The sequence below is a fragment of the Maylandia zebra genome, linkage group LG17 (genome assembly GCF_041146795.1).
Source record: "Maylandia zebra isolate NMK-2024a linkage group LG17, Mzebra_GT3a, whole genome shotgun sequence".
NCBI lineage: Eukaryota > Metazoa > Chordata > Actinopteri > Cichliformes > Cichlidae > Maylandia > Maylandia zebra.
Genome location: NC_135183.1, coordinates 20,371,657 through 20,398,317, shown reverse-complemented (window position 1 = coordinate 20,398,317; position 26,661 = coordinate 20,371,657). Strand labels below are relative to the sequence as shown.

At 41.6% G+C, this 26,661-nt stretch overlaps 2 protein-coding genes and 1 long non-coding RNA gene across 3 annotated transcripts; 2 read left to right on the top strand and 1 right to left on the bottom strand.

The window, feature by feature from the left end:
* The first annotated feature begins 1,709 nt into the window (after positions 1–1,709).
* Positions 1,710–2,747, top strand: LOC143413354 (uncharacterized). The gene is made up of 3 exons (XR_013093971.1): positions 1,710–2,118; positions 2,267–2,369; positions 2,643–2,747. It is a non-coding gene; the product is annotated as an uncharacterized LOC143413354 (long non-coding RNA).
* A 37-nt stretch (positions 2,748–2,784) lies between these two features.
* slc35e3 (solute carrier family 35 member E3) lies at positions 2,785–10,046 on the bottom strand. The gene is made up of 9 exons (XM_004566438.6): positions 9,907–10,046; positions 9,596–9,791; positions 7,839–8,299; positions 7,593–7,703; positions 7,452–7,511; positions 5,894–5,992; positions 5,477–5,559; positions 4,461–4,545; positions 2,785–4,374 (listed from the first exon to the last, which is right to left on the bottom strand). Exons 3-9 carry the CDS (start codon positions 8,229–8,231, stop codon positions 4,273–4,275), a joined length of 933 nt encoding a protein of 310 aa, XP_004566495.1. The 5' UTR covers positions 8,232–8,299; positions 9,596–9,791; positions 9,907–10,046; the 3' UTR covers positions 2,785–4,272.
* A 744-nt stretch (positions 10,047–10,790) lies between these two features.
* Positions 10,791–26,350, top strand: nup107 (nucleoporin 107). The gene is made up of 27 exons (XM_004566437.5): positions 10,791–10,918; positions 12,191–12,273; positions 13,015–13,110; positions 13,204–13,298; positions 13,691–13,826; positions 13,910–14,013; positions 14,097–14,212; positions 14,291–14,339; positions 14,471–14,542; positions 17,128–17,216; positions 17,301–17,376; positions 17,461–17,574; positions 18,156–18,246; positions 19,352–19,431; positions 19,536–19,595; positions 19,716–19,861; positions 19,946–19,994; positions 20,098–20,167; positions 20,252–20,367; positions 22,056–22,245; positions 22,323–22,429; positions 24,052–24,154; positions 24,256–24,416; positions 24,507–24,632; positions 24,741–24,854; positions 24,966–25,133; positions 26,134–26,350. Exons 1-27 carry the CDS (start codon positions 10,911–10,913, stop codon positions 26,239–26,241), a joined length of 2,727 nt encoding a protein of 908 aa, XP_004566494.3. The 5' UTR covers positions 10,791–10,910; the 3' UTR covers positions 26,242–26,350.
* The last annotated feature ends 311 nt before the right edge of the window (positions 26,351–26,661 follow it).

Here is a 26,661-nt window from a genome sequence, read left to right as displayed (position 1 = left end):
AGACATAGAGGACAGTTACAAGTACCTGGGAACCATGAAGAGGCCGCTAGAAAGGCTGCAACCACCAAGTACCTGCAGAGGGTCAGGCAAGTCCTGAGGAGTCAGCTGAATGGTAAGAACAAGATCCGGGCCATCAACACGTACGCCCTGCCCGTGATCAGGTACCCTGCTGGGGTAATAGGCTGGCCAAAGGAGGAGATAGAAGCCACTGACATAAAGACAAGAAAGCTCCTTACCATGCATGGAGGGTTTCATCCCAAGTCCAGCACCCTGAGGCTGTACGCTAAGCGGAAGGAAGGGGGCCGGGGACTGGTGAGTGTCAGCACCACAGTCCAGGATGAGACAACGAACATCCAAGAATACATTGGGAAGATGGCCCCAACTGACCGAGTGCTCAGTGAAAACCTCAGGCAGCAGAAACCCAAGAAAGAGGAGGGAGACGAGGAACCATCATGGAAGGACAGGCCCCTGCACGGTATGTACCACCGGCAGATAGAGGAGGTGGCTGATATCCAGAAATCCTACCAGTGGCTGGACAAAGCTGGACTGAAAGACAGCACAGAGGCACTAATCATGGCAGCACAAGAACAAGCTCTGAGCACAAGATCCATAGAGGCTGGGGTCTATCACACCAGGCAAGACCCCAGGTGCAGGCTGTGTAAAGATGCCCCAGAGACAATCCAGCACATAACAGCAGGGTGCAAGATGCTAGCAGGCAAGGCATACATGGAACGCCATAACCAAGTGGCCGGCATAGTGTACAGGAACATCTGTGCCGAGTATAACCTGGAAGTCCCGAGGTCAAAATGGGAGATGCCCCCAAGGGTGGTGGAGAATGACCGAGCTAAGATCCTGTGGGACTTCCAGATACAGATGGACAAAATGGTGGTGGCTAACCAACCGGACATAGTGGTGGTAGACAAACAGAAGAAGACGGCCGTAGTGATCGATGTAGCGGTTCCGAATGACAGCAATATCAGGAAGAAGGAACACGAGAAGCTGGAGAAATACCAAGGGCTCAGAGAAGAGCTCGAGAGGATGTGGAGGGTGAAGGTAACGGTGGTCCCCGTGGTAATCGGAGCACTAGGTGCAGTGACTCCCAAGCTAGGCGAGTGGCTCCAGCAGATCCCGGGAATAACATCGGAGATCTCTGTCCAGAAGAGCGCAGTCCTGGGAACAGCTAAGATACTGCGCAGGCCTCAAGCTCCCAGGCCTCTGGTAGAGGACCCGAGCTTGAAGGATAGACCGCCCGCAGGGGCGTGCTGAGTGTTTTTTTTTTATTTTTATATATATATATATATATATATATATATGTATATATATATATATATATATATATATATATATATATATATGCAACCATCCAAAGCAACCGACAGTGCACGAAAGAGGGAAGAAGACAGGGTGGAGTGGTTAGCACTGAGACAGACTGACTCCCGTCCTATGGTAGCAACCCTCAACCGGATAAGCAGAAGAGAATGGATGTATGGTTTAGAAGACGGTGGCAGATACAACAAGACAGACAACAAGGCTGAAGTACTTTTCCCAAGTATTCACAGAATTCAGACAGCTCTTATTGTGGCTGCGCTTCAGGGACACTTCACTCAGTTAGAAACTTTCCCAAGAGAAATGAACTATTCAGCTGTGGCTCTAGTTCTGCCTTTCCCTCTTTTCCACTTTCTCTCATTGTGCTTTTCACAAGTCTCTGATTCCTCTTGTGATTTTAGCAGTATGTATTTCATCAGCTTTTAAAGCTAACTTTTCCTTTTATTTTTATTCGGCCTCCCAGAGCCTGCATTTTAGTCCTCTCTTCCCAAAAATAACACTTCTGAATACCATCTATACATACCCACAGTGGTAGCAGCAGGATGCCCGCAGTATGCAGTTTAATAACAGTTCTCGGGTTTTGCTCATTCCTCAGAGAGTAGAGATTTATTTAAACACACTCTTTCCACTTGTTCATTCATCTGAAATTCCCTCCTGGCACAGCCTTGCTGTGTGTGTGTGTATGTTACAATTGCAGCTTTATTGGCACGGTATGAACGAGGCACACATGCATGTGAGGGGAAACCCAGGGACGCTCCACAGCGAAGCCATTCACTGGAGAACTCCACTTAGGTGTGGTTATATTATAACATGCTTATTACAGATGACAACCGTGTGCTTTTTTACGATGTCATGTCTGGACGATTAATGATGAAAATGCTGCCCTTCCTAAAGAGGGTGTTTAAACCATTCTGCTAACTTCCAACTCCATATTTTACAGACATGCAAAGCTACTGCTGTAAAGCTCAAACTCAGTTCATCCTCACCCTTTAAACCAACTCTCTTCTCATTGGCTGCCTCCAATACACAGGTTTGAACAGCAGGTGCGTAGAGGTTCTGTGCACAAGATGTCTGTTTATGCAACATTCCTTCTTGCTTAATACAAAGTGAAGAGTAGATAAGACTGCATGTCAGAAATTTTAGCTCAGACTTTGGCCACGTTTAATAAAAGAAGTCATTTTAAAAGCATATTTATGATAGCAAGTAAACAAGATCATAAAGACTAACGGATGGTGTTTTTTTTTCAGGAGCACCACATCTAGATACTTGTGTACCCTCAAACAATGCAAACTGCCACTAAATTTGTTTTTATTCAGCAGGCTGAATTTGCTTAATACAGTGAAATATAAACAAGAAAGCTCTACTGAGCATGCTCAGCACGAGGATGTCAGATTGAGGACTACATGTTCAGAAGCTGCTGTACATCACAAAGTGTCATGAAGAAGAAATCACTGTAGATGCAGAAGATTAAAGTTTTATTTCAACAGTTCTTTGAGCAACTGAATATTTCTCCAGATATGTAATCCACAATAGCAGATCGTCATGCTTCGCTGAGCCACGTCCCCAAAATCCCACCTGTACCATCAACAGGGTCAAGACAAAGGATCAGGAAAAAAAAACCCAAACAATGCAATATGTCTCTAAATAACAGCTACACAAGCTAAGAAAATTTTATCAAAAAAATACTAATTTTAAAAAGTTACATCAGCAATGAATGTGGCTAAATCTGAAATAAAACTAGACCTATCGCAGACTCTAAACAACAACAAAACCCCCCAACAGATTAATGAATCATTCAGGGCAGTGTCTGATTTGAAGGGCCAAACAAATAACGTTTGCAAAATCCACAAAAATTTTACACAGCAAACTCAGTCCTGCAGAACTGCAACGAGTCACTTTTCAGCTCAGTAACAGGAGCCAGAGACTCAGAAATGGAAGAAACCATCATTTTATAAACCAGTTCACTTTGACCCATTTCTGCCTGATTATAAAGTCTTCCACAAATTTTAGAAGTTTATGGAGAAGTTATTTAGTAACTGATTATTGAATATTGAACCTCATTTATCACTTCATACCACCTGTAAGTTACTGGTATTTGACTTGCAATCAAATTAATTTTCATCAGTCTATGGAAATTACTTATACAGAAAGGCTGATAACAGAAAAGCTTCTGCCACTGACGACTTCTTTGGAAACTGCTGTAGCCCCAACAGTGTCTGAGTTTCTGTGTTCATGATCTGTAAGTCACTGAGATGATTTAATAAGTAAAATCCTTCAAATTTCACTTCAAATCAAATTGGTTTCTTCCAGTGGTTGATGGATAACAGGTGGGACCTGACAGAAGTATTCACTATGTAAACTTGTTTAAACATGTCCATGCAGATTGCTGATGGATTCCCATCAATGTCTTCTGCCTTCATGTCTGGACTATCATAAATGTCGAAGTCCTTCAACTCTACAGCTAATGTGAGTACCAAAAATCAGAAAAACAGCAGATGATGATGCAATTTTTCTAATATTACTGTAATTGCAATTTTTTTTCAGCCTCCAGCAGTAGACGAAGGTTTGGTGTCCTGAAGGATCTTTCACAGAGCTCAACTGCAGCCTTCTTTTGATTGGTTGGTTTAAACCACACCTCCATCCATCTGTGTTAAAGCTGCGTGATGAGAGTGATTTAACACTTGAGGAGCTGCCTTTGTTATGAGTTTCAGGTTTCTTTAAGACTTTGGATCAGTGCTGCTGAAGCTCAGTGGAAGTAGTACGAACAGCAGTGTTAACATGCCATATACGTTTAAATCTGACACGATCCACGATGAAATCCCTTCTCTTCTAAAAAAATACCTGTAATAAAAATGGTAAAAATATCTAAAGAGGTATCTCCAGCCGGTCTCACTGTGGATGGCCAATAGCAGGAGTCTGTGCAGCAGACCAACATGTAAAGATGGCCTAGGGTCTTTGAGCCAGCCGGCTCTTCCCTTCTTCCTGCTCCATCAGCTTGAAGTGAGTGTAGGACAGGATACCTGCCAGAGTACAGAGGATCCCCAACGCCTGAGTGAGAGACGGGAGGAGAGTAGAAGGTTTGGAAACTGAAAACTGCCTGGTTTGACTCATCAGAGCAGCACAGGAAGACTCACCTGGTTGAGTGAGAGTGGGTCATGGAAGAGCAGGTATCCACCAACCAGTGTGATGCAGAATTTAAAATGACCAAACATGTTATAGCTGTGAACTAGAATCAGGATAACAACATTTATGAATGTCATCTGAAATATTTGTACCAGAAGGACCTTGAGGCAAACCCCTCAGCACTATTCTGAAAAGACCACAACTCTTCCAGAAGTCTCTGAAGACCTCTTCAAGATGTTTAATTGCAATTTGCTTTTTTTTTTTTACCACTTATCTGGGTCAGAGGTGTAAGGAACGCAATCAATGGAGAAATGTACAGGCCTTTCTCTCTTTTGTGACTTTCTGGAAGGATAACATGTTCAACATGCCTTAAAAACACTAGTTAGATGCCTGAACTACATCAACTGCCTACTTTTGATTTAGATGAGCATTAGGTTGGACAGCTCCTCACAAAATACCAATAAAACCAGAAACCTAAAACCGCCTTAAAAAATTCTTAAAAAAAAAAAAAAGTTCCAAAAACCTGGGTGAGTCCTCAAAACCTAAGAAAAACAGCAAAATGATCAAGAAGACACAAAACCTTTAATATAAAAGTTCTCAACCCTTAAAGAGGTGTTTGGTTTGGAGTTCTTGAATCCCTAAAAAGCTCCTCACAAAGACTTCAAGACGCTGAAACACGAAAACTGACTCAAGGAGGTTTTAAATCTTTCCAAGACATAAACAGGTTCACTGTAAAGAACTTCTTAAACACCATTTTAAGAAGTTCTGCAACCCTTTCAATAAGACTAGAAAGTTTGATACATATGTAGCTCCCAAAGCTGCCAGAGAAAACCAATGTCTCCCCTGAAGGAGATCAGGAACACAAGAAGTCCAAAGAAAGCCTCATATTTGCACAAATTACTTCAGTTTACTTATTTATTAAAGTAAACTCCAACGAGATCCACGACAAACTGAAGCAACCACTGACAAACTGAAGCAACCACTGACATTACAAGACCTCTTCTGGCCCACAAGTGTTTGAGGATACGTAACAGGTGAGGTGTTTCCAATGATCCAGTAGATGGATAGGTTGACCAGGAAAGCCACCACGCCCGAGAACAGCACAGTCATCTAGAAGGAAGAAGAAAGCAGCCAGAAGAAAAGGAAAACACTGTTACCAGCTGCTCCAAATCTCAAACTAAGACTTGGAACATGAGTCAATGTATTAAATTAAACACTTCTATCTATTAATACATATAGCAGTATTTAATAACCAACTGACCAATGTGACTATCAGCAGAACAGACAGGCAGAATAAATGCCCCGCTTTTAATGTCTTTGATAAAATGTGGCAGACTATTACTTGGAAAGTCCCAGACATTAGATCCAATTGCAGATCATGTAGCTGCAGTTGTGTGCGTCTTTTTAAATGGTGTGTTAGTGTGTGTGTCATGTTGAGTCTGACCAGAGCAGGCAAAGACCAGGGTCCAAATATTCCTCCGGATCCAGTCAGCGGCTCAAACAGTGGAACGATGCAGAGCAGGAAGGCTGACGATAGAGGAGCCTAAAAGGACAGTCTGTGCAGTAAAAATCTACAGCCATTGCATTATAACAAGTATAAAATATAAATAACATCCTACTATTACTCCAAAGCTCTCAGCTAATCTGTCTCTGACCTGTAATGTGTCTTTAAGACACATTGCTTAATAGACACTGAAGCTGATTAACGTTTGATTTTACTGCTCTAGTCTACACTGTGTTGGTGAGGTGACAATCGTCAAACAATCTTTTAATTAATACATTTTAAATAATTAATTTTAAAGTTGTCTTTTTTTTTTAAACAAAAACCTTGAAAACTATGTTAAATACGTGGTACTAAAGATCTAGTGGACAAAGTACTTTTTAATTCCAAGTCCAATTCCAATACCATCATTTGGAACTGAATGGTACAAACAAGCTCTAAACCAAACATCAGCAGATCTAGAGGCAATTTGCAAGTCATTATGAAGAAGCCCTATATGACGGTAACAGGTCCTGAATAATTTATATCAGCAAGTTACAGGACGAGCCATAGGCCAACGTCAAAGCCCCAAATCATCTGAAAGTATCAAAAAGTACCAACATAACTCTAGATGACAACTCGTAACAAGTCCCACATAATTCTGTACCAGCGGGTCCAAGAAAATATCATGAATCCAAATCAAGACACAATTGAGCAACCTGCAAATCAAAAATGAAAATTTTAAGTCTCTAAGAATCCCAAGAAAAGAATAACAAGTCCCAATTCCAGTTTTAATGTAAGGCCAAACATTCCTAGAAATATACTTATTAAAACCTAGGAAATAATCCAAATGAAATGAATAATAGTACAAAAATTAAGCCCAGGGTCTAAAGTCCCTATCCAGTTTGCTGTCCAAAATCAAAAGCCCAGTTGTTCATCAACAAGTCCTGTAATAAATCATTAGCATTACAAGTTTCAAGAAAAGGGAAACAAGTCCAAAATAAAATATTAGCAAGTAAACAAATATTAAAGATCTAATTTCCAACTCCAGTTCCAAAAAAATGCAAAGAAGTCCTGGGACTAAATCTGAAAGTCTTAGGCCAAATCCCAAATGAAAGGGAACAAAGTCCAAAGCCTTGCATCTTCAGTCTGGTTCCAAGTCGAGACAAGCCAGCGAGTCTCCAATTATGACCCTAAACTAAAGCTACAAACCTCAGGCCCCAATAAAAGGAAATAAATCTAAAATCAAGTCTCTGGTCAAAATAAATAAATAAAATCAACAAGTACAAAAGTCTTGTTGCAAATTCCAAAATAGAGTTCCAAATCAATTCTAACATCTTATAAAATCCACAGACAAAACAATAATAAATAATGACCAACAACTCAAGGCAAGCAAAGTAAGCAGTCCAGTTCTACCCCCATCGCATAATAAGCAGTATTACATAGGAAAACTGATTAGATTATCTAACTCTAGATACTGAGTATTCAGTGATCTCTTACTTGGTTTGAGGCTGGGTCTCACCTGATAGTATAAAAGCTGCATGGAGTTCACCTGGAGCTCATGTTGCTTTGCCCCCACCCACTGAGAGAGAAATGTGGAGAACAGTTAATTACTTTACTTCAGTCTCTGTGGAGTGTTTTGTCAGCATATACATTTACTCACCACTTGGTAAAGTGACGTCACCAGAACTCCAAGAGACGCGAACACAATCCCCAGCAAGTTGAACCGCACATCATAGTACGAGTTCAGTATCACTCCTAATGTTATGGGTACCTGAGGAGAGGGGAACAGATTGTGCTGACATTGTTTTTCACTTACCCCAAAGTGACCCAAACCCCAGTATCCTGTAAGAATCATTCAGATTGGCATGTTTCTACAGCTCTAACAAGCAGATGGGACTTTGCTAACCAGTGTAAGTTTAATCTTGGTGGAGAAGGTCTTCTTGTAGTAGGTGGTCTGGATGAGGATGATGACGGGAGTGGTCATTGCTTTAGCCAACTGGTACGTTCCTATCGAATTGTTCTGTAGGGAAAGGTTGGTAAATACCACGAACCCGCAGAAGCTCAGAGCCAGCCACACGATCCTGCGAATCGGAAGGCTTTTTGGAGCAAAAACATCCATTTTCTGGCAGAAGTAGAGTCCCAGCCAGGTGACCACAAAGTGAACGAGGGTCAGGGTCATGTTGGGGAAGCCATAGTGTACGTAGATCCATTTGTTGATGAAGACGATACAGATGGAGGAGAATAGATTGACCAGCAGGCCAGCAACAATGCTCCTGTTGGCTAAAAAGCTGGCAGCCATGATCTGGGAGGCCTCAGAGTTAAAGTTACTCAGACGGAGCTTTGTTGAACTTAGCTGAGCTGCTCACACTGGCCAAAGAGAGATACGAGTGTTAGAAAGTCTAAAACTAAAAAAAAAACAGTCAAGACGCTCATGGTACAATACAAGCTACAAACAAGATAAGTGTTTTTCTATTTTGAGAATCCAACAACTACAATAAAAAAAATCATTAAAAGGTTTAACAAAAGCACTGAATTAACTATATGAAGGTAAATATATTATCATATTTATACATAGACCTCAATTTTTGAGTCTCAGACGTAATTGAGCAAACTAACTTAAATATAGGGATTATTTTTGGTACTTGGATGAAAGTCAGTGATCACCAAATGCTGCATTTACTACTTTGAGATGCTCCGCCATGCCTTTACTTCAGCTCCTGTCAGCTGCTGCTTGTTTTATTGAGTCTTCAGTCACAGAAAGGCTGTTTTATTGGTTTGAGATCAGGTGACTGACTTGTCCAATGAAGAATATCACATTATTATTATTATTATTTTAGTTTACTTTTGCAGCCTTCTTTAGGTCATTATGAATTTCCACTTTGAAGCTATCTGATCAGTTTTGTGTCATTTGTCTGATTGTGAGGAGCGAGTACAACCCTTTACACTTTGCAATCCATCCTCATGTTTCTGTAAGCAATCACTTCAATAATAAGCATTAATAGTAACCAGTATTTGCACCTTGTTGTAAATCATCTCCATTTCCATTCATGAAGTCATCCCTTAGTTATAGACTTTGACTGTGATACACTTGCCCAAGTCTTTTATTTGGTTAGATGTCATAAAGTTGTTTTTATTATCTGTAGTGGCCTTTTGGGCCTTTGGGTGCTGCTGAGCAGTGCGTTTACTTGGTGACTTATGAAGTTTCTGCTCTCTATCATAGATTTATTTGTGTTTTTAGGGTAATAATGGCTAAGCCACGTTAGGCGTCCCAGTGAACAAATAGTTATGGACCTAACTGAATATTAGAGATTAATATAGGTGTTTTTACTCCAATACACTGAAAGCACACAAAAGAAAGTTCCTTAAATTGTAATCCAGTGTCGTAAATAGCATAATAATCGTTAAGCCCTCTCCAAGCCTTCAGACTACCGGAGGGAACATTTTGCCGTTTGTAATGGTTAACGGTTAAAATAACGGAGTTCTGCCTGATGCTCGGTCTTACTTTATGTTTTACTTAAAACCATTAGGTGGAAACCGGTAGAGCTACTCAAGTTCACAGCTCCACTCACATCTAAAACGATACGTAGTATATATATATATATAAAAAAAAAAAAAGACTTATCCGCTTCTCTGTCTGTCTGCCAGGCACTGAATAAAGTTTACCTCGGGTCATCTTTCCATTTGCCTCCCTGCTTCTCCTCCGTCTCGCCTTGCTGCCGCCAAACAAACCCCGGAGAGGTACCGGTCTTCCCCGGCGTTCGAAGCTCCTCTCCCGGCCTCTGCAGTGCCCAAATCCCCGCTGCTGTGCCGGAGGAATGTCTTCCCTGCTCTTCCGCAGATCGTAACACAGCCGTGACTTCTAGCAGCAGGAGAAGAAAAAAAAAACACCCAGTGAGTGAATATGTTCCTGCTTCCTCCCAGTTTAACACCGTTTACCGTTTGTGTCTATCAAGCAACAGCGGCTGCTAACGGACCGGAGGGAAGAGGAGCGCAGAGGTGGTCTATGTGGCAGATGTCTCCCTCCATAGAGAAACTAAGCCGGGTGCAGAATTTTCAGAATGCCACAATGAAGGGTTTTCCAGCATGTTTAAGTCCGTGCCAAAGCATCTCAGTCTGATTTAAGTCCAAACTGACTGGGCCACACAAAGAACCTAAAGGGCAGCAGCCCCAGACATTCACACTACCACTATGTTTGACTGTTAGTATGATGGTCTTTTTATGAAATGTGGTGTTAGTTTTATGTGAGGTGTAACAGGACTTAAACCTTCTAAAAGTATATTTTTCCCAAAATATTCTGTGGACTTTGGGATCATCAAGATGTGTTTTGGCTAACATGAGACTAGCCTTTGGCCTGTCTTTGGTCAGTGGTTTTCTCCTTGGAACTCGCCATTTTTGCCCAGCTGTTTTCTTATTGTTGAATCATAAACTCTCAACTTAACTGGGGAAGGTGAGGTCTGCAGTTCTTTAGATGTTGTTCAGGGGCTTTTGTGACCTCCTGGATGAGTCATTGATGGGCTCTTGGAAGATTTTTTGGTTGACAACTCCTGGGAATTTTCACTACTGTTGCAAGTTTTGTGGATAATAGATGTCACTGTGGTTCACTGGAGTCCCAAAGACTTGGAAATATCTTTGTAACCTTTTCTACACTGATCGATGTCAGTGACTTTGGTTCTTATTCATTTCTTTATATCGTGGCATTATGTGTTGCTTTGAGATCTTTTAGCTTACATCAGACAGGTTCTCTTTTAGTGATTCAATAGATTTGGACGTAATCAGATTTAGATTTTTTTTCTATGATTAATAAAATACTTAAGTTTACAAAAAAACAGTGGAAACATATACAAGGCTGGATGCAATCTAATTACAACTCGTGGGGGCAGCAGTGTGAATTAAGAGACGCAGTCTGCTGAGAATTGAAAAGATGTAGAAGAAGCAGCCCCGTTAAACCTCGTGAAGCGGGAACTGACAACTCACCGCTATGGACTGGTAAAAACATTATTTTTAAGCGTTATTCAGCAGTTATACACATTTTACTCTTATGTATGGTTAGTTGGGCATGTGTCTGGTGATTACAGACCATTGGCCTTTTATTTAGTCCACGAGTGTGCTAAATTCAGGGACTTCAACTTTGCTAGCTAACGTTAACAATGCTAACAGCGCTAATGCTGCCGTTCACAGTGAGTGGCGATGCTAACCGGCTAAATGCTCTGGTTTTGGTACAGTTGACAGTCGGTAACAAGAGCTGCTTTCTAGGGTGAATAAAATAAGAACTAGTGGTTTAGTAGAGCTGTTAGCAGCCAGTATTTTGGAAGAACTACTGCAATTAGGGAAGTATTACGTAAAGATAGATTTACGAGGTTATAACTGAACTACGTTAAGTGTTATAAAGATTGCAGTATGTTGTTGTTTTATGAGTACTAACTTTTGATATGCTCTCGGCTATATATATCGTGGCAAAATTGTTTGCTGTAGTTGTTTTATTTACATTGCATGGGTTCACACAGAACTGTGACGCTTCTTGTTAGTTTAGGCACAGTTAAAGCCAGTGACTAAAATTGTTTTTTAAAGAGAACCGTCGGGAAGTGCCACGGCTTTTTGTGTTGAACCTAACAGTAACCTTTGACAAGTGATTAGAAAATTAAATTGTCTTTTGTCTTCTTTTGACTGCTTCTAGTAATTTAAAGATTTACATATAATGTCAAGAACAAGGTTGATGTCCAGAGCTGTGGCAGCTACAGAGAGATAAAGATGATGAGCCATACCATGAAGCTCTGGGGAAAGAGATGCTGAAGCTAAGAAGTGAGGTGATTAAAAAGCAAGAAGCAATATGGCTTCACGAAAGGGCAGGTTTACAGGATCTTAGTGAGACCTGCCAAAATGTATGGTTTGGAGACGGTGGCACTGAAAAAATAGGTTGTCAAGCTGAAGTGACCAGGATGGACAGGATTAGATACAAGGACAGCTCGGGCTGAGATGGTTTGAACATGTGCAGAGGAGGGATGGTGCATATATTCGACAAAGGATGTTGAAGATGGTCTCTGGAGATTCACGGATGGTGTAAAGGTGGACTTGGAGAGGAGAATTTTTGGGAAAGGATGACGGGTAGGGAGATGATCTAATATCGCAACCCCTAAAGAGAGCAGAGAAAGAAAAAAAGATGTAAATTCAGTGATGTAAAAGCCTCTGAACTGCACATACATTAATATGTTTATAATTCTCTAGGTAAGGTGCTTTCTTGTGCTTCATCTTGTCCTTCAGGGCTCAGAGTGAGCTGCCGTCTCCGGTGGTTCGAGACGACGAGGTAACGGTTGCTGCCCGCAGGAGGAGGAAGAAAGTGGCCTGTATCCTGCTGCAGAAAGACTTTAACCTGATTCCTGTCCAGCCCCTACACCAACCCACTCAACCCAGCAGCTGCTGATGGGTCTTTTAATAAAGGGGAAAGGTGGAAATGTAGCTGCAAGCTTTATGGTACATTCACCTTTCTAAAATGGGAACAGGAACCTGTAACCCTACGATTTAAACTGTGATTTGTCCCGTCTTGTCCATTTTAGATGGTGGAGTCTCAGAATTGGAGGGCTTTATAACCTAGTTCAATCAATGTTGGTTGGTTTGGAGTGCTTCATTTGGTGGAGCTTCCACACAAATGCATAAACACAGTCCAGGTGGGACATGGTGTATGGGTTGGATTATAAATGAGCTCCTGTTGGTGTGTTATTGTATGGTGCAGAAATTGTTGTGATTATTGAGTCATGGTTAAGATCTGTAGTATGAAGCAAGTGCAACAAATCCTAAAATCCCAGCAAGAGATTCTGGGTATCATGATGACGATTATCAGCAATCTTTCTTGATCGTTTTTTTTTTTTTTTTTTTTTTTTTTAATTTAAAAAAAAAAGTGGATTTTTTAAAATTTCACCTTTCTAATGCAATAAACTGACTGATTGCCGCCTGCATCTGTGTTTAATATGGTGGCATAAGTAGACTGGAAGTGCTTAATTTATCTGGGGTTTTGTTGTGTGGAGCTGTTTGCTACAGTGTTCATTGATAAAGTAGAAGCTGCTTGTTTTCCTGACTGTTGCTGTCAGTCCCATCACCCGGTAGCGGCAGCCCTGTCATTTCCACAGTGACACCAGCCCGGCCCCTGCTCAGGAACACACCTGCTTCACTCTTCAGACAGGCGGGTAAGACACACACTCACTCTCACTCTACAGGTATCAGAAGCATTTATATTTGACTAAATCTCCACTCTCTTCTCATTCATCTGTTTGTCTCAGTTACTCCCAGAGTTCCAGATGTTTCATCCATTTTGGCCCCAGGAGGCCGAACGCCTCGATACACACACACGCCCAGAAACGCACTCAGCAGTCTGGTAAGACACACACACTTCTCTATTGATGTATATATATTTTGTTAAATAAATGAAAACGTGAGTTCTTTGCACTTCCACTGTTTTCCATGACACAAAGAATGGTGTCTTTGTGTCAGTGATGTCGCAAACTTTCTTTAATGTGAAAATACAGACAGCAGAAAAAACATATTGATTAGTGTGGGTTTTGTTTAGGTAGTTAAGTTGTGATTGGTGGAAATGCTGTCGTCACTAACCCAAACAGGCCAGCTGCTGACCAGTTAGCTTGCTCAGATACTCCAGACCTTCAGTGTATCAGTTTTGTCAAACTCTGCTTGAACTTAATGATGTATTACTTACAATCATATTTATGTTGAACTCATTGCCAACTCCATAATGATGCTCTGTGTGTGTAGAATCTGGACGACAGTGATTGGACTAACAGCATGTACACGTCGCCTGTTTCGGGTCTGGAGAACACGAGTTTCTTCAGAGAAGATATGGGGAACCTCAGCTCAGCTCTCCTAAAGGAGGATGACCCAGGAGAGGCTGGTGAGCAAATCACCTGAGCATGCCCAGTTACTCTGCAGGTGTCTTGTTGTTCCCGCTAACGCTCCGGTTTTTGCTCCTTTAAGCCGCTGCCAGTCTTTTCCCAGAGTTCCTCGGGGCTTTTCTGAAACACTCTTCCTCTGCCGTGTTTGAGCTGCTGGATGATTATCAGGCGCTCTGCCAGGATAAGGTAGGCGAGTTTGCTTGATGTGGTGTGAAAGCTGTGCTGTGCTAATTTTAAATGCTCTCTTGTCCTCCGTCACATGCCTTAAGGTGGATGTGCTGCAGTCTGTGGTGCTCAGAGCGGGTCAGAATAGTAAAACAGCTGGCGTCCGTTGGCTGCTGCAGCAGGAGAACTGCACCTGGAGGCTCATCACCTCGCTCTACAGGTACCTAATTCACTGATTCACTTTCTGTAACTAATTGGCTGTCTGCTCAACTTTCAACAATCAAATGTGTTCATGTAGAGATCGGGTCCAGTTGGCGCTGGAGGATGACCTCATGACAGACATGGTTGTGAGTAACGTATTCTGGATTGTTTTTGGCCTCTTTTAAAACTACAGAGCTCTAGCTTCAGTAAACAACACAATCACAGCAGGAATCTGAGTCTTCTGGAAGCTGCAATGATTACCTGTTTGTGTTTGTAGGTGCCCAGCGAGAGCGAGAAGGTTGTAGTGGAGCAGCTTTTCCAGAGAGATGCTGTCATACGACAGAGCCAGGTAGCTAACACACGCACAAAAGAAAGAGTTACAGTGATGAGGGTTTGCAGGTTGTCTAGAATAGAATAGAATAATCCTTTAATTGTCCCACAAGGGGAAATTTGGGTGTAACAGCAGCAAGAAAGACACATATACAAACAAGACACAGAACAGAAACCTACACAATTTATATCAAGGACAATGGTTACCAAAAACAGAGTACTGTACCGTTATTAAATTAAATAAATTTAAATGAAATTAAGAGGCAAACTCTGGTTAAAGTGTGAATCGATTGATAAAATAGTGCAAGTTACAGCGCTGATGTAAACCTCTGTTTGCTGGGAGCAGTTTTGATTGTACAGTTTGAGAGCTGCAGGGAGGAAGGACCTGCGGAAACGCTCCTTCGTGCATTGAGCATGCAGCAGTCTGTCACTGAAGGAGATCTGCAGTTCAGCAACATTTACATGCACGGGGTGGGAGACTCTGTCCATCAGAGAAGTTATTTTGGCCAGAGTCCTTTTGTCTCCCACTACCTGCACTGGGTCCAGGTGCATCCCAGAACAGAGCTGGCCTTCTTAATGCGTTTATCCAACCTCTTCCTCTCAGCTGCTGATAAACTGATGCTCCAATATACAAAACTAAAAAATGACAGATGCCACCACAGAGTGATAGGTCTTTAAAAGCACTCCCTGGACTCCAAATGACCTCAGCAGGTAGAGTCTGCTCTGACCCTTCCTGTAAAGAGCATCAGTGTTGTGGCTCCAGTCTAGTTTATTATTCAAATGAACACCCAGGTACCTATACGAGTCCACTATGTCAATGTCCACTCCCTGGATGTTCACCGGTGTTAGTGTGGTGGGGCTGCGTCTGTGTCTGTTCTACAGGGCAGATTTAATCATGGATTAGCTGCAATAGGGTTACATGATTTCTGTCTTTTTGTTAGATTTTTAACAGTAAATCATTCAAAGATGAAAATGGTGAGTTAACTTGGGTCCTTCTGGATCCGGCCTGCACCATTAATGAGTTTATCTCAACTCTCGGGACTTGTGTAGCTTATTGATCTCAACCCGACCATCCTGTGCTCCTGTACAAAACTAAAGTGAACCTGTACCACATGAAATTAAAGCTGTGTACTTACATTTCCATTGTAGCAACACCAAGTCTTTAGGATCTTTAGTATTGGTGGTTGTGGTTTACTTTATTTGTTTTAATTCATAAGAAGCCCTTTCCCACGAGTACCTGCTCGGCTCAGCTCAAATCTTGGTTTTTAGGGTTTTCCATTAGGTGGTATTACCTGGTACTGGGTAGTGGTGTGTGTTTTTTTTTTTTTTTTTTTTTGTTTTTTTTTTTTGTTTTTTTTTTTTGTTTTTTTTTTAGTAACCTACTCAGCCGGTGTTCCAGCTGAGCCGAGTCGATCCAGAAATGTGACGTCAAGAGTAGGGCTGGGCGATATGACCCAAAATTCATATCTCGATATTTTTTTTTTAGCTGGATGGCGATATAAGATATATATCTCGATTTTTTTTTTTTTTTTTTTTTTTTTTTTTAAAGTTTTAAGTTAAGAGCAAAAAGAGATTTATAGTCACACTGTCTCCCAGCTGTCACACGGGCACTTTTATTTACATACAGCGTAGATGTACATGAAGAAATTACTCAAAAATAAATTATCAGCATTTATTAAATAATCATGGTCCATAAATAAAAGAAAACAATGTTGTTTTTGTGCATAACAAAAAGCTCACAATTGTGCAGTCAAAATGTAAACTAATAGACGCTGAGCGTAATAACAAAGACAGATTTCACAGCTGCACCACGTCTCTGAACAGGTACCATTTGTGGTCCTTATACACACACAGTACGTATCACTCCGCGAGGCTCCTCCTCGGTAGCCGTAATCCTCCGACAATCTATCAAGCGGTGCAGCTCCGTAGCTTAGCAAAGTCATATTAAAACATTTTTGACAGATTGCTGAGCGCTGTGTACCACATAAAATCGGTTCACGGTCAGTAAGCACAACCAGAATTCATACATAAGGCGCACTGTCGATTTTGAGAAAATGAAAGGATTTTAGGCCGTGCAGCCCCTCCGGGCTGCATGTCGTTAGCGCGGTTAGCTCGCTAACACGTTGACACCGTCCAGCCCCACGCACGGGGCGATCCGAGTTAACTCGCTATTTCCGCTTTCATCTTGTCATTGCCTGCAGGTGAAGCTATGGGGGAGGGGGAGTTGTGTTCAGTGAAGGAGAGGCGAGGCCGAGTAACGTTGCGTAGAGACAAAAGTGGACGAGAGAGAGGCAAACCTGCGGCTCCATAAGTATAATTATAACGTAACATAGACTATATCGATATAAACGATATTGTCACATCTTATATCTCGTATGAAAATATATTGATATTTTTTAAAAAACTCGATATATCGCCCAGCCCTAGTCAAGAGACTGAATGCCACTAATCGGACAGTCAGTGTCGTCATGGTTTTGTGAATGAATAAGCGTGGAAATTTTGGTAAAGTCTTTTGATCTTGATGGTATCTGGACTCTATATTTCCTGTGATCTAATGAGCTGATTGTAAGGCTAATTGTTTCCCTGGTGGTTGCTGTGTTGCAGCTGGTTGTTGATTGGCTGGAGAGCATTGCCAAGGATCAGATTGGAGATTTCTCTGATAACATCGAATACTACGCCAAAAATGTGTGCTGGTGAGCCCCTTTGTTTATTTATGAAAGCATAAAGCCCACATTGTTATGTGCATTAAAGTCTTCGGTGGGGTATTTGTGTTTTAGGGAGAATACTCTCCACGCACTGAAGATGAGAAGGAAGAGTGGCACCACCTTCACAGTCCCTCTGGTCACTGAGCTGGTGAGGCCTGTTACTGCAAACATAATCACATAATTTCTTTGTCCCCTATGTTTCTGAATGTGTTCATAACGTTTGTGTGTTTAGGACCCAGATGCCCCCCTCCGGCAGCAGCGCCCCCTGGCTGATCTGGACAGAGAGGACGACGCCCGGCTGCTGAAGAACCTGTTCACACTGATTAGAGCGGGGATGACCGAGGAGGTGAAGAGACATTGAGACGCACAGCAGGGGATAGAGGGGCATCAATAAACGAATGTTTTTATTAAAGTTCACCTTCCAGACAAATTCAACTTAGTGCTATATAAGACTGAAACCAGTCTTGAAACTCATTGCTACCCGGAGTGGGAACCGTAGTCTCAGGTTCACGCTCTAATTCTCATCCCAGCCTCTTCAGTCAGGGTAACAAAAAATCAAAACACACTCAGTGTTTTCTTTAAAAGCTGAAACAAGTCAAGCTTTTAGTTGTGTTTCTCTCTGCTATGATCCAGAAAATATATAAGCTCTGAAGGATTTCCACCAGGAAAGCTGTAAAGCCCGGTGGCTTCAGGGTAATCAGAGGCAGATAATTTAATAGTGCACTTTATTGGTGTCGTGCTGGTGCTTTGGGAGATCCTCCATGATGTCTCAGGTAAGATTATCCTATCTCTTAGGTGCACCATAAGGACAGGAAAGCTGAGAGGAGCTTGGAGCACATAATGAAAAGTTTTGATGGTCTCTGGTGGATGCTGTGAAGTTTCATTTGCTGTTCATTTCTTCAGCGGTTTGTCTTTGTGTTTTTTCAGGCTCAACGGTTGTGCAAACGCTGTGGTCAGGCCTGGAGAGCAGCAACTCTGGAAGGCTGGAAACTCTACCATGACCCCAACATGACCTCAGGTACTGTCTGGCCCCAAAGTAACGAGCACAAGGAGTGATGTTACTTAAGTTTAAATATCTGTGCTCAGCCATCCAAAGCAATGAGAGAAATTCTGTAAGAAATCTGAGCCTTTCTGTTTTTCAACATAATGACACAGAAATGCTGCTGTATGAAAGAGCGGAATCTGTCAGCATGACAGAGATTAATTGGGAATAATCTGTAAGGAAAAACAATGTAAAATTACTATTTGAAGTTCAGGAAGCTTATTCCCCAAACTGACCTGTATGCATAAAGCAGAAATCTTGTAATTCACAGAAATAGCCCTTTTTGCCCCTCGGCTCTGAAAGGCTGATGGAGTGGTGACATCACCCTGCTGAGTGAGTGCAACAACTCGAGAACGAAGTGATATAGAGCTCAAATTAATAGGGGCTTCTACCAAAAATCTCAGACTGGTTTGAATCTCAGTGACCTTGACTTCAAGGTCAAAGGTCCAGTTTTTTAAAAATCTTCTAAATGTGATACCTGAGGAGCAAGGTGACCTAGGAGTTTAAAATTGATGATAACAGGGGTGTCTACTAGGAGGCTGACAGGTAGTGTGTGTGTGTGTGTGTGTGTGTGTGTGTGTGTGTGTGTGTGTGTGTGTGTGTGTGTGTGTGTGTGTGTGTGTGTGTGTGTGTGTGTGTGTGTGTGTGTGTGTGTGTGTGTGTGTACAAGTTGTTTTAAAAAAAAAAATCTGTGGTAGATGGTGAAATAACATCTTTCTGTCTTTATGCCATTTAGTTATTTACCTATTGCTTAATAACTTTGGTGTAGTGTGAATGGCCATTGGGGAGGTCTGAAGAAACTTAAATTTGACACACCTGCTTTAATTGGAGAAAGGAAGAGGAACCACCATGATAATTACAATTCCTGAAGCCTGGGCTTGCTGCTCACAGTGATCATTAACTGTATCCATGTTTAATATGTACATCCACCATTGTAACAGCATTTATGACAAGAAATAAGGAAACGCAACAGGACCCTAATTAAAGGAATTTCTGGGACTTTTCCCACCTTTTTAAATACAAAGTATACCTGTACGATCCTTCTCTGAATGACTGTCTATTTGTCCTCTTCTCTCTGCAGGTGGTATCGAGTTGCAGCCAGTTGAAGGAAACCCACAAAGAGGGATATGGAAGGCCTGCTGCTGGAGAATGGCCGAGGAGGTACGTCATGCATTACCAAATGTGTGAGAAATAAGAAGGCTGAGCTTGTGTTCAGTCAAGCTTGAAAATGAGAAGAATAAAGCAAAATAAAATGTGTGTTTTAGGAGCAGTTAAACAGATATGAGAGGGCGATCTATGCCAGCCTGAGTGGGAACCTCAAACCGGTAATATAACCAGTTTCTGTGTTAATCAGAAATCAGCAGCTCAGAGTCACCTCTGTGTTTACGGTCAGTCGAATCTTAGATAATGGCAGACCTGACTGTGTGTGTGTGTTTGCGTGTTAGCTGCTGGCAGTGTGCGAATCGTGGGAGGACTGCGTGTGGGCGTATTTCCGAGTGATGGTAGACTCACTGGTTGAGAAGGATCTCATGTCTTCGGGTATGGCTCATCATGAGGTGGAGACGTTACCACGGGAGTACCTGGAGGCCAAGTACGACACACACAGAATAAAATAAATTAAAAAAAAACAAACAAAAAAACTGCTTCGTCTCTGATCTACTGCCTCCTCTTGCAGCTGGACCATGGAGAAAGTGTTTGAGGAGCTTCAAGCATCTGAGTCGAAGGTAAAACCGGTTCTAACTGAATGTGATTGGTGGGACATATTGAAATTGCACAGCACAGTAAACCAGTGTTTGTTTGTTTGTTTGTTTATTTTTCTGTGCGCAGAGGGTGCTGGAGGAGACGAGAGAGCATTATCATGTCATCCAGAAGTTTGTCATCCTGGGGGACCTGGATGGTAAGACCAGCTCTGACCCGATGGGTCGCATCAAACATGTAAGCTCCAGTTTCTCATGAACCCCTTTGTTTGTGTCTCATTCAGGCCTGTTGGAGGAGTTTTCCGATTGGCTAACTGCATCTAAACCCCTCCCCTCGCACCTGCTGCGCTTCATGACTCACCTTGTGCTGTTCTTCCGCTCCTTGGGTTTGGCACTAAAGGTAAAATTCACGTTAAAGGTTCTTACTGGTCATTTTATGAGAAATTTTTCGCTTTAGCCTGTATTTAATTTATAGATACTGAGAGCTGATTGGATCTGATGTAATGTAACTTTAACCTCACTTTTAAATAGGGCTGCTCGATTATGGCAAAAATGATAATCACGATTATTTTCACTGAAATTGAGATCACGATTATTTGACGATATTTATTTAACCCTTTAAGACCTACTATAGAACCAAGTCCACCAGAGCTTATATTTTTTTTTACATGCTGTAGTGCCATTTGTGGGAGCATTTCAAGTTGCTATCCATCAATACAACTGTTACAGCCCATATTTTAATAATATGTATGCATTAAGTCCATAGTAATTACATAAATTGCAAAAAAGTGCAATAAACTACAAAAAAAATTGAAAATTGCTTTTGTTTTGTTTACATATATTTCTACTTGGAGAAATTTAAGAGGTTTATCCCTCAAAACTTTAAATACAATAAAGTTGCAAAAAATAGTTTCCCACCACAGGAAATTTATTTTGAGTGTCTTCATAGTTTTATTTTGGAGATACAGCAATTTTTATATACTGCAGGAAAAACAAAAAACAATCCTATGATGCAAATTTGCAAAGAAAACAGCATGTGCATCATTTCACTGTGGGAAGTGTTACGAACAGCTGATAGGAACGGCGAAGCGTGTTTCTGGAATATTATGTTTTTGTTCCTGCAAGCGCTTTTTATGCAATTTTTGCAAAGCTATATGTGGAACGAAACCGTGACCGAGGACAAGCTGATGGCATAAGATGTAAGTACAACTCCTCCGGTTTCATATGCAAAACAAATTATTGCGCTAGCTTACACGGTTCAGGTTCTGCAGGGATTTAAAAATAGTTACGCAAAACGGAGCGTGCTGCTCTGACCGGCTTTAAAGGGTTAACAATGACTTTAAAAAATAATATAAAATAGTGTGCAACACCACTGAAGTTTTTTTTTTAAACTCTTTTCAACCAACGGCAGTCACTCTCCAAATAACTTCTGCTTAGCTTTCCGAGCTTCCCTCGGGTCCTCTTAATCAGCGGTCTCCAACCTTTTTTGCGCCACGGACCGGTTTATGCCCGACAATATTTTCACGGACCGGCCTTTAAGGTGTCGCGGATAAATGAGGGAGGGGCTAATAATCGGCTCAGTCATTTTTAATGATCGTTGAAAGCCCAGATCGTAATCGTGATTAAAATTCGATTAATTGAGCAGCCCTACTTTTAAATGTATCTTTCAGCTTCTTGCCTAAAGTAAAGAAGACAGAGCTGACAAACTCTCAAAGAATAAATAATTAATCAACAAAACTGCAAACAGTGAATCACTTTTTCATTTTTGGTCATGTTTCCAGCCTTTTTTTTTTTTTTTTTTTTTTAAATACAAATTTTGAATTTTGAGTGTAAAGAATTGAGCTGATTGGGTGTGAGGAACACTGTGGAGTCCAACAAATGGGCTTTATGTTTTGTTTTGTTTTGTTTTTTTATAACCCCCCAAATTCCTCAAACTCTCCCCAAATCCTAAAAAATTCAGGATACAAATCTGGAGCCGCAGCAGAACTTCAATACCAGCTCATGTGAATGAGGCGTTCACATCGAGGATAATCAGTTTGTTTACGGGTTCACATTTTTAAATGTCATGTTCCCGCCTCTCGCCTCTAGGAGGAGGTGTGCATTGATGTGGTGAAGGCGTACGTCTCCCTTCTGATCCAAGATCAGCAGACAGACCTTGTGGCAAGCTACGTCGGCCAGCTTCCCGCCGACCTTGCAATCTCTCAATATGCTGCGTTCCTGGAGACGGTCACCCAGCCGGAACTCCGCCCCCACTGCCTGCAGCTCGCCATTGAAGCTGGTGAGACAGACACACACTGAGGTCAGTAAGAGCAGACCCTTTATCACTGAAAGAAAACTGACCATGTGTGTGCATAGGTCTGGATGTTTCTGCCGTAACCAAGCTGGTGGTGGAGACTGTGAGAGAGACAGACGACACAGAGTTCACGCACCATAGCCAGACGCTGGAGACGGGAACTACGAAGGTAACGACCAAAGTGTTCACTTTGGATTTAATTTCTCTTATGAGGTCATTCCAGTAATTTGTCTAAATTATAACAAATGTAACTTTGCACACGTGTGGGAATATATTAGGGCAGTGTTTCCTAAAGTAGGGGGAGCGCAGAGCCATTGCATAGGGGGGGCAGTATAAATTTAAAACAAAAAGAATGCTTGGACACGGCTAGCATAATGGACAGGGTTTTGATGGGGCTTCCACACAAATGCAAAGCAGAAGATGAACGAACCTTTGCCACATATGTTTCCAAACCAACTTCCTTTCAAGCCAAAGACTAGAAAATATGGTGACGCATAGCTTGCCTTTGGCTTCACCTGCACCTGCATTTGTTTCCCCTGCTTTGGGAGCATGCACTGGGCTGTCCAAATCACGGACAAACAGTATCCCACATTCTTGATTTTTAGTTCACAAACACTTCTTATAATGAAATTTTGGCGATGTTATCTCTTTATACAGGAAAGTTACAGTGGGATACAAATAATATCAGGCTGATCCTGCCACAATTTGTTCCCCCGGTTAAAATAACAAACAGTATCCCACAGCTGTTTGTTTTTAAACCCATTTTGCACAGAGACATTTTTTGAAAAATGTATTGATAGTAGTGTTGAATAGTATTACACAGTAAAAAAACAAAAAAAAAATCAACAAACAACTGTACTTAAAGTAATTACACCATAATGATGGTTTGTTTTTCTGTTATGTGTGTGGTTGGAGGATGTGCTTGTGTCGGGGATTTTCTTGTGTATATTTAAAAAAGAAAAAAAAAGGGGGGGGGGCTAGCAAAAAGTTTAAGAACCACCGTATTAAGCCATGTGTCACAACTTTGGTTTAAACCTTTAAAAACTACATAAAACTTTTATATGTGGAACATCTTAAAGGTAAACTGCCTTATTTAGCAGAGGTATGCAGAATGTTCCAGTGTTGGTGAAATGTGTGGAAACGGGAAAAGATATTTAGGGCCACTTGCACAATTAAATTCAGCAGCCATCACGCACCATGTCTGGAGAGTGTGTGGTTTGACTGTTATGAGAGCTTCACGCTCTTGCAGGTAATTCTGCTCTTGGATCTGAATCCTTCCCGCTCGACTCGACTGAGTTTTCACAGAAAGTTACCTGCGAGAGAGTGACTCTGCAATGAATACCTGCACCCTTGAAATTATTTAATTTGCTACGGTTTTTTTTTTTTTTTTTTTTTTTCTTGCATCGAACTTCTGACATAAATATTATTCCATATACACAAGTCTGCTGAGTCATTGATGCGCCGTATCTCCACTTTTCAGAAATAGAATACTTACATAATTCCCTTTAGGGATTATGTATTTTATGGCAGTTTGTTTGGAGCTGGCCTATATCAAACACAAGCAGAAACAATAGTATGAAGTTCAGAGAGATAACAGGAGAAATTCACACAGCTGCAACAACGTCTGTTTCCGTTTGACGAGTCTGAATGATGTTTTCTGTTCAAGCACGTCTTGATCAGACCAGTTAATTTAGGGTCCATATGAACAGTGATCTTCTAATCCAAGTGTTCATCAGGCTGAAGATGTTTTGTTCATGTAAACATGGCTGCAGTGATGTTGTGCTCTGATAGGAGGACCAAAGGAAGATTGATGTCATTGATTGGCTCCTGTATGACCCTGCCCACCGAGCTGAGTCCCTGAAGCAGTCAAATGCCATCATGAGGAATTTTTTGGGTACTTTTTTCTTTTAGCTGTTTATTTATTGATGGTTTTGTTTGTTCCAATTAAATTGCGATTTAGTGGTCAGCTGACTTCCTTCGTCTGTCGTGCCTTAGCTCTGCAGAAACATGACGCAGCCAAGGCGGTGTTCTCTAAAGTCCCGGAAGACTCGATGAGGGAGATCTGCTCCCAGTGGTCAGGAATCAGTCAGACCACGCCGCTTCCTGCTGAGGACGAGAATGCCATCAGAGAGCACCTGTGCATCAGAGCCTATCTGGTCTGTTAGCAACACCTCTCTTCATGTTGTTTTTATAACCCAGTTCACTGAGATGTATTGGACTGAATGTGTGCTTTGATGGTCCTGCAGGAGGCCCACGAGGCGTTCACTGACTGGTTCAGACACAGCAGTTCAGCCCCACAGAAGCCGGCACCGGCACCCGAGGCCAAATTCACTGAGAGGGTAGCCAATGAGATGAGGGAAAAGGAGTACCAGGTATTTTTTTTTTTTTAATTTATTTTTTATTTAGTTATGGCATCAGTGTTTAAAAATAAAAACGTTACCACTGCAGATGTTCCACATGTGCATTGTCTGGTTTTTCAGGCCTCACTGTCTGCCTGGTCCTGCCGTCTGGATGCTTTGACGGAAGATGTGAAAGAGAGAATCTACAATGTTCTGCTGTTCGTGGACGGAGGCTGGATGGTCGACAACAGACAGGTTACTGCTTAAATCACCACACACAAACTCTAAAAGATTAATTGAGGAGCATCAGCTACATTCATAACATGACCATGTGGTAATTTAATATTTGGTTGGTTGTGTTTTCAGGATTCGGAGCCAGACTCAGAGCGCAGCCACCAAATGGCAGCTTTGCGCTCTCTGTGTCTTCCACGCCTTAGCTTGCTGCTGCTCAGCGTGCTGCAGAGCTCCTCGAGACACCAGGAGGCGCTGCGGCTCGCTGACATCATCTCGTCTGACCAGCACTGCCTCTACCAGGTAACTGAAGCCTGCATGAACTTCCGACTGTTAACTTATGTTTTCTTTGTCAGGGTATTACTCCAGGAAGCAGGTTTAGCTATCAACTGAGTTTGTTAATCCTGAGTTGAAAGGAAACTTTTTTTTGTTCCAGAAAGAGAGTTGACTTCAACTCTGAGTCAATTACCATGGGAGCAGACAGGTTTTCTTCAGCAGGATCTTTTTCTCTGACTCCACCCCTCCTGCTACACCTGAACCGCCTGACTGACACTCAGTTTTATTTTCTCATTCATGAAGTCGCTGTCCAAGCCCAGAACAAGGCCATCAGATGATTTTACAAGCACTGGAATCCCATGGAGATGTGTTTAACATGCACACTTTTATAATCATTCGTCAGTATATGTGGACAGAGACATTATTGGACAGTGATGCCGCTTTCAGATTGTCTGTGCCTCTAAAATATTTACATGACTGAGAAACAAACAGATCTGTGCAAAGCTACAGATCACACTGATCAGTGATCTCAATGATCAGTCATTGATCGTGTTGTACTTAGTCAGTGATGGAAAAATGTCTCACAGCTGACTAACTGGAAAACGAGGCAATGTGGGATTTACAAATTTATGCCTAAGGCGCATTTACCGGAGTGTGCCAGTATTCTTACTTGTATTTATTTAGTTTTGTCCCTCTTGGGTTACAGCTGATTATTTACATTTAAAATCAAAAATAAAATTAGGATTCCATCTTCAGCTGATGAAAATTAAAGTGGGGTAAATATGGGGTAATATTCAATATTCCTCTAAAACGACCCGTTGCCATGGTGAATCGTGGTATTGGAGGTCCATTTATGATGAAGATTTTCTTTCCCTACTTACGGACAGACTTAACTTGGGGTGAACATACTCGGAGTTGATAGATCATATTCACATCAGCTGTACTGGAACGTGAAACTCAAGTTTGTAGAAATTCCTGGTTTCTGTTTCTTTGTTTTAACTCTTTGTTCCTCTTTGCTTGCTCTCAGGTGTTTTCTAAGGAGGAGCTGAGGAGGTTTCTGCAGAAACTGAGGGAGTCGTCTCTCGCTCTGTTGGACCGAGGAGTCGACCCGCTGGGCTACGAACTGCAGCCATGAACGAAGAAACACACACACATAGCAGTGTTTAAAGCGCTGCTGATTTTTGTTTTGTTTTTCGATTGTCTGTTTTTTGCAAAATAAAAAAAATAAAAGCCTGTTTCCTGTAGTGCCTTGTGTATTTTAATTAGAAGCAGTAGTACACGAGAGCTGCCACAGGTGCCAATTTGGGTTTTAAAATTAATATATGTACATATAAACAAATTCTTTATTTAAAAACTATACAGTTATTTATGTTAGAAATATTTCCAAACCATGTGCTACTGGGGTAAAATATACATCAACCTCAAAAATATGACTTGATTGTAACATGAATACTTTTACAGCCTCCACTTCACCCCACACTTCCCACAGCTCTGGGTCATGTCAAAGAAATTAATAAAGCACGATCATATGTATAATTTTGAGGTAAAATAATTT